This window comes from Galeopterus variegatus, unplaced genomic scaffold (genome assembly GCF_000696425.1).
Source record: "Galeopterus variegatus unplaced genomic scaffold, G_variegatus-3.0.2 Scaffold5913, whole genome shotgun sequence".
In the NCBI taxonomy this organism is placed as follows: domain Eukaryota; kingdom Metazoa; phylum Chordata; class Mammalia; order Dermoptera; family Cynocephalidae; genus Galeopterus; species Galeopterus variegatus.
The window spans coordinates 24,202-34,939 of NW_007732024.1; the positions used below are offsets into that span (position 1 = coordinate 24,202).

At 39.9% G+C, this 10,738-nt stretch overlaps 1 protein-coding gene across 1 annotated transcript; it reads right to left on the minus strand.

Moving 5' to 3' along the window:
- Positions 1-2,122: 2,122 nt before the first annotated feature.
- LOC103605568 (elongation factor 1-gamma-like) lies at positions 2,123-6,132 on the minus strand. The gene is made up of 3 exons (XM_008590181.1): positions 6,034-6,132; positions 2,999-3,387; positions 2,123-2,186 (listed from the first exon to the last, which is right to left on the minus strand). Exons 1-3 carry the CDS (start codon positions 6,130-6,132, stop codon positions 2,123-2,125), a joined length of 552 nt encoding a protein of 183 aa, XP_008588403.1.
- Between the last annotated feature and the right edge of the window lie 4,606 nt (positions 6,133-10,738).

The window sequence follows — 10,738 nt, forward strand, 5'->3', positions numbered from 1 at the left end:
TCAGTGTCGCGCCCGTACCGGACCGGGACCGGCAACGGGATCGCAACCCTTGGTGCTGCGCCCGCACCTCGCTCAGCCAGTGAGTGGGAACCGGTCTGTATGCGGGATCCGATCCCTCGGCGGGAGAGCCGCTGCACTCCCAAGCGGTGCACTGTAGCAGTGCGCCACTGGGCCGGCCCTATAGGAACAATNAGCTGCTGCACTCCCAAGCGGTGCACTGTAGCAGTGCGCCACTGGGCCGGCCCTATAGGAACAATTTTAATCCAATTAGTGAGTTTCATATAGTATCTGCTTCATAACTAATTATTTACATGGAACTTATACAATCTTTATTTGTTTCTATGTTTTATGTATGCATGTATACATGTGTAAGCTGTATGTTGTATCCACACGTATGTTTATATCTATATATGTGTTTATATCTACATGGTACCAATTGGCTTATAAATAATGCATACTCATAAATTAAGTAAATAAGCTTAAATGCTTTTCAAGTTCACATGACTTTAGTAATCTTGGGCAAATAAAGCTAGTTTAAAAAATTTTTGGCAATATAGAAATTTTTTAGAATTTAGACTTTTTGTCTAGGTCTCTATATTGATCAAACAGTTACACTGTCTCTGCTACATGTTTTAAAATCTTAAAATTGTTGCTTCTGTGATATTTTTGATACTTGCTTAATTTGTTTATGAGCTGAAGGCTGTGAGGACTGGCTGCTGAACTTCCCTCAAAGCCTCACACACATCTTGTTATGAGTTTATGTCTTTGGTTCTGAGCCTCTGAATTCTGTTGTCTAGACAGATGGCCACGGTGAGGACTGGGGATATACGAGTCTAACACACCTGGACCACCAGCTGCAGTACAAAACTAAGTCCAGTACAGTCTCCTCATCCTTATCCCAGCTCTCCCTACTGGCCATGGTGGGAGGGACAATATCCCTTAGACATTATCTGTGTAGCTTTGTTCTTTGTCTTGACACCAGAATTGTAAATCCAGATGGGCCATACAGGGTTTCCCTGGATGCCAGGTTTTGGTGTTAGGGACCCAGGACAGCTAGGGAAAGAGTACCTAGGTTCAGTATTTCAATGACCTCAGTTAAGACTGATTAATACACATTTAGCTTTGTTTTGTTTTTTTCAAAAGAAAAGAACAATAACTTAAATGGTTAGCTTTGTTTTCCATGAGCAATTCAAATGTAATTGTTAAGAATGAGTAAATTAGACAAATGTGAATGGGATAAATATTTATAAACTTGTCCTAGTTTCAAAAAATTCTTTTCAGTTAGTTTGAAATCTTAAAGTTGTATTATGTTGAATTAAGCAATAGGTAATCATAAGTGTCCAAGTTATTTCTAAGTAAGTTAAAATACTGAAACATTAGTTATTCAATGTAGGTTTAAGTTTATATATTTTGACATTTGGCTTTATGCCATATAAAAAAAATTGAAAACATGTCTCCAGAAATTAGGAAATGGTTTTCACCTACAAATATTGATGTAAAACAGTTCAAAACTGCTTGCTTCCCAGGTTTTTCACTAAAAATGAGGGTTATTAAAAATTAAAATTGTAGTTAATATAGGTAATTAAAACTACTAGGTATGAGAAAAACAATTCTGTATACAGAGTATTATAAGAAAAGGTAGGAAGTAAGGAAAGTAGAATATGTTTTTGGTAAAAAGGTTATCAAAAAACAGGAAAATGTGGTTTTTGTAAAAGAAAAATTTTTTTATAGAAATCTTGTCTTGTGTGGACAAAACTGACTGAGATTGGATGTGTTTGTTTATAAGTTTTTATTAAAATTAGATTTAGTATTAACAGTACACTGGTACAAAAGTAAAATTTGGCTTTTTCTTTCTTTTTTTTTTTTTGTTTTTTTTCAGTGTTCAGTTTCCTTCAATGACCCCCATCTCCCTGAAGGGCAGTGCAGGCAGCTAGTCAATGGCAAGAGATGTTCACTTGAAGATCTTGCCCAGATCGAAGGGTTTGCCCACATGCTGGAAGGCCTCCTCCCAGGCAGAGTACTCTCAAATCAGTGTCTTGTTTTTTTTCAGTGTTCAGTTTCCTTCAATGACCCCCATCTCTCTGAAGGGCAGTGCAGGCAGCTAGTCAATGGCAAGAGATGTTCACTTGAAGATCTTGCCCAGATTGAAGGGTTTGCCCACATGCTGGAAGGCCTCCTCCCAGGCAGAGTACTCTCAAATCAGTGTCTGGGTCTCCTTGCTGCCAGGATCCAGTTTCTACCATATATATGATTCACAGTCCACCTGCCGGTCTGGACTCAGCGGATAGGAAAGCTCCTGGCCTTGGAAGATTCAGACTCCAAAAATGGAGCTGCTTTTGTTGGTTCCAAAGAGGATGACACTGGCAAAGGGATTCTTTCTCAGCTTGTGCAGTTGCTACGACATTCCAATGATGAAGTTGCAATTCACGAAGTTCTGGGTGAGCTCTTAAGGGAAGTGATACTAAGAGTACCACAGGGACCAGCCATCCTTATCAACGTGTTGACAAAAATATGGCAGTGCCACGGAGTGTGTGTCCTCACTCGAGTACTTGCACTTAAATGCATTCACCACAAAGGTACTCTTGGGCAGGTAAGCAAAGGGGTCCTTTGCCTCTGGCTCAGCAATCAGCACCTGCTCACATTCACCCATCTCCTCTTCAGGAGCAGGGGCAGCTGCCTTTTCTCTTCTTTCTGCTCAGCCTGGGGTTTCTGCTTCTCTTCCCATGAGCCCTTCTCTTTCCATGGGGTGTCCTTTTTAGGTTGGCTGTCTGCAAACTCTTTAGCATCAGACTGGGCCATCTTCTCACACGTCTTCACCTCCCCCAAGACATCTAAGAACTGGTTCTGGTTAATGCAGGTGAAGAACCGGCAGTTGGTATTGGGGAAGGCCTGGCAGAAAGAAGGCTCCAGGGCCTGTTTATAGAGTCACAACAGGGAGCAGACAACTGTGATGTCAGCCAGCGTCACTCGTTTACCCACCAGAAAAATCCTCATCTTCAAGTGAGCATCCAGCCACCCCAGGATTCGCCTCACCTCCTCCTCTGCATTCTCAGTGGCCTGTGTGTTGTGGTGCATGATGTCCAAGGTGGGGAACACCCACATACTGGCTGGGGGCACTGTGTCACTATCAGCAAAGCTCACCCACTGCTCCACCTGGGCTGCCGCCTCTGGAGTACTTCCGTGCAGCTCCTCATTGCTCTCATAGGAGGCAATGGCATTGCTCTCAAACACACAACATCCATTGTTACCCTCAAATGCTGGAAACTTTCCAACAGGAAATTTGCCTAGAAATTCATGGGGGCAGTTGGTTTGGCCAAAGTGGAAGTGGGGTGGTGTAGGGAGTATGTGGCCCTGAGCCCCACTGTACTGAAGAAAAGCTCCACTTTTCTTTTAAAAAAGATTTTCATGTGTTGTTGATAAAAGATGGTAAAAGATTTGTGTTCATCTTTTGAGTAAATTATAAAAAAAAAAGAGGGGAAAAAGTGAGAAACAGATTTTGTGTCTTTATTATGTCTTTGGATTACTTAGGAAAACTGAGTTAAAGAATTAAGTTCTTTTCTCTCAAAATATGTAACTTTATATTTGCACAAATGTATTATTAATATGTGTTCCAAAATTATATAAAATTTAAAAAATTCTGATATGTCTTGGTATATATTATCAGTCATAGTTATGGCTATGATGAAAAATTGTAGGCCATGGAAAGAACCAGTTTTTGTCAGATGTGTCTTTAACCATGCCACAGTAAATTACTTTATTTTGGTACAGTTTTTAAAAGGTCTTTACAAGGGCCAAACCCGTGTCTCGCTCGGGAGAGTGCGGTGCTGGGAGCGCAGCTGCACTGGGAGTGCTGAGGCCGCAGGTTTGGATCCTGTATAGGGATGGCCGGTGCACTCACTGGCTGAGTGCGGTGTGGGTGACACCAAGCCAAGGGTTCCGATCCCCTTACCGGTCACACACACAGAAATAAATAAATAAAAAATAAAAAAGGTCTTTGCAAATTCTAAAGTGTTATTTCTTCAAAGAAGTTCACAGAAAGGATAAAAAGACTCTAACAGATACTTTTAAATACAGACTTCTGCTGATGACTTTGAGATTATTCAGGTGGACTGGGTAAAAACTCTAGATCTCCAATGGAAAAACTGGACTCATAAAATTAACTTAACATCAAGCAGAACAAGAATTAATTATGTGGGACAAAACTGATAAGGGACTGAAATAATTTTTAATGATTTTTCTTTTTGAAACATTACTAATTTGTTGCATGTTTTGTTTTCAGATTTTTAAGAAATTCTCTTTTTCTTTTGGGCTACTTGGTAAAGTATTCTTTTGGGGGCAAGACTGAAACATTTCTCTCTACTTAATCCCTTCAGGATTTTGAAATTATTTATGAATATTCTTATTTTATGACAATATATTTTTTATTTTTTATTATAGCATATTCATTATTACAAATCATAATTTTTCCTTATGCCTTTTGTGCAAACTATCACTCCCAAACCCCCTTCCTCCCTTCCTCCCATCTCTAGTATCTTTAGGTTTATTCTCTCCTTCTGAAAGTTCAGCATATTGTTGTGGTCTTTTTCTTCCTCCCTTCCTCCCTTCCTCCCTTCCTCCCTTCCTCCCTCCTTCCTCCCTCCTTCCTCCCTCCTTCCTTCCTCTTTCTTTTCCTTCCTTCCTTCCTTCCTTCCTTCCTTCCTTCCTTCCTTCCTTCCTTCCTCTTTCTTTCCATCCACCCAGTTATGAGTGAGAATATGCAGTATTTCTCTTTCCTGGTCTGGCTTATTTTACTTAACATAATTTTCTCCAGACTCATCCATGTTGCTGCAAATGGCAGAATTTCATTCTTTTTTATGGTTGAGTAGTATTCCATTGTGTAAATACACCACATTTTCCTTATCCAGTTGTCTGTCAATGGACATTTAGGTTGGTTCCATATTTTGGCTGTTGTAAATAGAGCTGCAATGAACATAGGAGTGCAGGTATCCCTTTGACATGATGATTTCCATTCCTTTGGATACATACTCAGTAGTGGGATTGCTGGATCATATGTTATTTCTATCTGTAGTTGTTTGAGGAACCTCCATACAGTTTTCCATAATGGTTGTGCTAATTTACGGTCCCACCAACAGTGCGGAGGAGTTTCCCTTTCCCTGCATCCTCGCCAGCATTTAGTTTTTTTTTTTTTGTCTTTTGTCTTTTTCCGTGTCCGGCAACGGATCGCAACCCTCAGTGTTGCCCCCATACCGGACCGGGGACCAGCAACGGGATTGCAACCCTCGGCGTCGCTCCCGTGCCTCGCTCAGCCAGCGAGCGGGAACCGGTCTGTATGTGGGATCTGAACCCTCGGGCGGGAGCGCCGCCATGCTTCCCAAGCGGCGCACTATCCAGTGCGCCACCGGGCCGGCCCTAGTTCTATGTATAAGTTCAAAACAATCTGTTTTCTTTTGTAACAGAACAAAATTGGAGACACTGGTTATTTTACCAAGGCTTTGACTGAAATATCATATTTTCATATATGATCATACTACTTTAAGGAATTTGTATTGATTTCATGGAGCCCATAAAAAGCCCCTAGGAAAGACTGGCGTGATACCCTGGATAAATGATTACAGGTGTCCTAGCCTTGTGGTATGTAAAGAATTTTACTGACAGACCCAGGACCCTTGATATTTTGGGAACCTGCAGAAAATAGGAATTCACCCAACTAATGAAGGTAATCAGGGAGTGAGTCAAATCCCTGGCTTGGCTTCCTAAACCTGGAGAGGCTTTTAAAGATCTAATCTGAGATTTCTTATAAACGTCCTAGCAAAGTCAACTTTAAAAAGAGCCTATATAATAAATCATTATTCTTGCTGTATTTTATGCAGATAATCAGGCTAGAAACTAAACTTACTTTGTAAATGAATTAATCTTATGATAAATATATTTATAAAAAGGGGGACTGGAAAGAGAAAATTACACTTCAGAAGAAAACTATAGTACATATATTAGTTGATTCTACCTTTTCCATTGTTTTTGAGTTTTAATTACCTGGACTGAATCCTGACTTTTAATTTCCTCCGATATCTGGGAATGACTCTCCAGACTAGCATTTTCAGTTTTTATCTCATCTCTCTGACTTGAAATCATCAAAAATTAAAGCCACTTTTTTCCTAATGCCTTCAGGCTAAAAAAATCAACTTGATTTTGAAGAAAAATCACCACAGTAGCTCATATTTAAACAAGCTCATACACACAAACTCCAATCCAGAAAAATCTGTCAGATGATCACTGCCAGTCCACTTCAATTGAAGATGCTCTAGATACTCCAGACTCACAGACGAGCTTATAAACTGCTCCAGACGCTAATCTTTGGTTTTTTTATTTCCATGCCTCACACTGCTCCTAATCACTTCCCCATAAATTTATCACCTTCCCTATTGTGTGGAAGGTGGGTCCCAGATGCTAATCTCATGCTTTCTCAAAATGGCCCTTCTTTCTCTAATGCAAAGACACACGCTTTTCTGATTGGCTTTCCATGGCACAGGGTAAATGAACCCTATTCAGTTTGAAAACAAGACTAGGGTGGTCCCTAACTCTGAAGAGGAAGACGTGTGGCAGAAGATCAACTCTAAACCAAAATGCTTTAAGTTTTCATCAAACAATAGTTGCATATTTCCAAGTGTGAACTCCCTGGCAATTCCTAATGATGAAGGGGGATTCCTGCCTGCTGGGTTGCCTGGATAAAGCCAGATTTGATGAGCTGGTTCTCCTAAGATGAGGGCAAGAGACATAATAGACCATAAAGTTACAGAAATATTAAAATAGCCCCAGAGAAGAGCTCTGCCCCTACCATTACAAAAAGGAGGGACTGTGATATTATGCAGGACAAAGGAGCTCAGTGTTTCAAGTAAATATTGCAATTTATCTTCTCCTTTCCCACTCTTGGGGGAGAGAATTTACAAGAAATTACAAATATTTTGCTGAGAAGATGTAATGAGATGGAGAAAATTTTATTTACTGAAATTCTAAAGAGGCTGAGGAAGGCAGAAGAGCATGAGGAAGATATGAGACAAGCAAATTGGATGAGAGAGGCTGTAGTTCCCCTCTGAGGGGGCTATAAATGATGGAAAGAGTCACTTGTCAAGAGAAGTTGGCTTTGAAAGGAGACAGTGAGGGGGGTACCAACAAGATGGAAGGGGCTATGCGATATAATTCCTCCTATGACAACCTCCAGATGTTTGGTGAAGTTATTAAACTAATGAGATGATTAGCCCAAGTGGGTCATTCTAATGAATGCAAACAGGGCAGACCTGAAACATCAGGAGGGATTTAGTAATGGAGCTTTAGTAATGGTATGGGGAGGGGACTATGAGGTTCCTTATAAACTAAAGATAGAAAATGGCTTTTGACCATCCTAAGCTATAAAAGTGAATTTCAGACCAACTTTAATCAAGTCGATATCTGAGGTACATAAAGATGAACATTCCAAAAGATGCTGGACCAGAAGTCCTCCCTATCCTTGGGGTTGTTCAGTGACAAGGTTGCCTTTCATCAGTGGTTCGTGGGGGATTTCTGTGTTGGGTAGAGGCTCAAAAGGTCCCTCCCTATTCAGGCACCATGAGTCTGTAATACCATGAATCAGCCAAACCTTAAGCCGGGGAAGAGCTGATGTTCCTCTTCTCTCAGCCACTGCTACTTCTCCCCCATGGAGGAAACTCCAGACACAAACCCTCATTATGAGCCATGTATCGGAATTGAATCCCCAACTTCCCAGAACATCCAAAACAACCACTTCTCTGTCGCTTTCTTCATCCAGCCCTCATGACTCTGATTAGCAAACATCTTCCTTGGCCTTTTCTTTCTGGTTTTAATTTTACTCTGTCCAGAAGAAAACTCAATTTCTCCCTCACATGATATGTCACAGAATCTGTCTGTATCAGCTCAATTAGCATTTTATACATTCTTCAGTTCTGAACACTCCAAGTCCTGTCTTGGGGCAGTTGGAATGAGGGGAGAGAGGGGAAATGGATAGGAAAAAAGGGAAGAGTCTTTTCCCTGGACAAAGCCCTATTTGTCAACATCAATGAGTGAACTTGTAAAAAAAAAAAAAAAAAAAAAGCTCAAATTCACCAGTTATCAGAGAAACAAAAAGTAAAACAACAAGATACCATTTTTCATATATCAAATTTGCCAACCAGATTAATAATAGCCAGTACTGGCAATGCTGTGAAAAAGGGAAGCTCTCATGGACTGTCGGTGGGGATGGAACATGCACAGCCACTTTGGAATGCAATTTGACAGTATATTCATGTTGTACATATACAATGCACTTTGATCTTAAAGTTCTACTTCCAGGGATATATTTAAACAGAAGCAAAGCCATATGCATGCTCCAAAAAACATGTTTAAGAGTGTTATGGATGAAACTATTAGTTGCCTACCCACTATTGATCCCTTCCCTTTCTAATTATATAAGGTACTTCAACAAGTCCGTGGAAAGATTCGTATTACCTTTTAATTCTGTTTTTCCGGGAACTTTTGAAATACTCCTTTATATCTGGCAGTAGTGACATGCATAACTAAAGATTTTCTTTTCCCAGGCTCTCTTGTAAGAAATGGAAGGCCACTAAAATGTAAACAGAAGTCACTGGATGTGACTTGAGGAAAACTCTCCGTAACCTACCTGTGTCTGGAACTGGATGGCTAGAGTCCAGCAGTCATTTTGAGACCTTGAGAATAGAAACCACACACTGAAACAGAAAAATGTAAGAAGCCTGGGGCCCTGATGTTTCATGGAGTTACCATTCCTTCTCTACACTGCTTCTCTACAGAGCTTTTTGGACACAGGAGAAAAACAAGCCCATAATTTGTTTAGCTCACCATGATAAGGTCCTTCCCACCAGCAGCCAAGTGTGTTTCTAACTAATACAGATATTTGTTGTAGCATTGCTTTAAAATAGAGAAATAATGTAAATAGTCTAAATGTCCCTAGCTTCCACCTTCCTGAGGTTTTCCAGACCCAATTCCAGTCTCAGTACATGAGAATCCTTACATTAAACCTTCTATTTTCTTAAGGAAACTTGAACTTGGCCACAATTCAGCACATTCCTCTCAAACAACTGGAGAACTAAATTTGTAATGCAAATATTTTTATTTTTATTTTCATTAAAAATTTTTTTCTAGCCACATGCAAATTTTATTTAAGGTCATTTTACGTAAAAACTGGATTCAAAAATTAAGACCAATTTTAAGGAGTCAGGGAAATTTTAGGGAGAAGAATAGTAATTGAAGCCAAAACCTGAATTCAAGTAACTACATCAGGTAACTAACGTAAAAACTGGATTCAAAAATTAAGACCAATTTTAAGGAGTCAGGGAAATTCTAGGGAGAAGAATAGTAATTGAAGCCAAAACCTGAATTCAAGTAACTACATCAGGTAACTAATTCTACACAACTATCTTAATATGACTGAAAAATATTAATTCTGGCCATATTCAAGTATTCATCACTAAAGGGAGGATTATAATTTCATAAATTTGTGTAAAACATAAAATTATTTATCAAACATTAAAAATAAGTTATGCACTACAAATCATTGTTAATGTATAGTGTATTGCAGGAGTCAGGGGATGTTTCAAAATGACCTTGAGTTTTTTCCTGAGAGAATATTGTATGCCACAAACTAACTATGTAAGATATTTTACTCAAGTGTGCATTGTGGATATTTGTGTTTGTGGAAAAAATATACTACATATTTTCAAAACTCTTCTGCAACAGCTGAAAAAAGCAGAGAGTTTCAAGAATACTTAAAATGCCTAAAATAGTTGAAAGTAAATAGGAGAACTTCTCTGAATCAAAAGTAAATCAAGAGAAGAATCCAGAGGAGTAATCAAACAAGAGGCCAGTGCTGTCCTCAGGACACTGGCTGATCCTATGATCTGCAGACTTGCATGGGTCATTCAACCTGCCCTCAGATCCACAGCAGCAGGAAGGTCCTGGGTACCCCATTTCTCTGGGGAGGGTCTTGGGGAGAGGTTGTTGCTGTGAAGGTGCTGAGATCTTTTCTGATGCCTGAATAAGAAAATCACCATGTATGCACTTGAAAGAAGCGTAAGTCCTACCAATAAGACATCCCTGGATGTTGTGAATGTGACCATCATACTCCTGATGCTGTAGCTCATGGGGGAAAGTGAGCAGTATTTAGTGAGAATCATTAGCTTGGTATGGATGACATTGGAAGAAACCACATTGTAGAAGATCTGGTTACTACTGATAGACAAACGGAGAAACCATCAGAAGAAGACGGAGTCGATGATTACACTTGTGGATTTGGATTTAAACCTCACCAACTAGGAGGTATGGTGGGTGATGGTGACGGCCTAGAGCATACGCAGGAGGCAGGTGGTGGAGATGGAGAGGCCCTTCATCACCCTGTTCAGGCAGAACAAAACCTTATATTTGAAGTCATTCTGAAAATTTAGTAACTCAAACAGGTCTGGAGGCAGCAAGAACAAGCAGCGAGAAGCATCATTATGTGGATAAAGGCTAAGTGACCGATAATCAGGTCATGGGGTTTAAACCCACAATCCAGAAGGAGTGTAAAGACGTGAAAGGGAAGGAAGGAGGTGCTTGTGGAAATTCCAATGCCAGTTTGGGAAAGAAGGCATTTATTAATTGCAACATAGGTGAAAAGTGTGCTCATCTTAATGGCAAGTAGGAAACATATAATTACATGTATGAAAACAAAAAATTG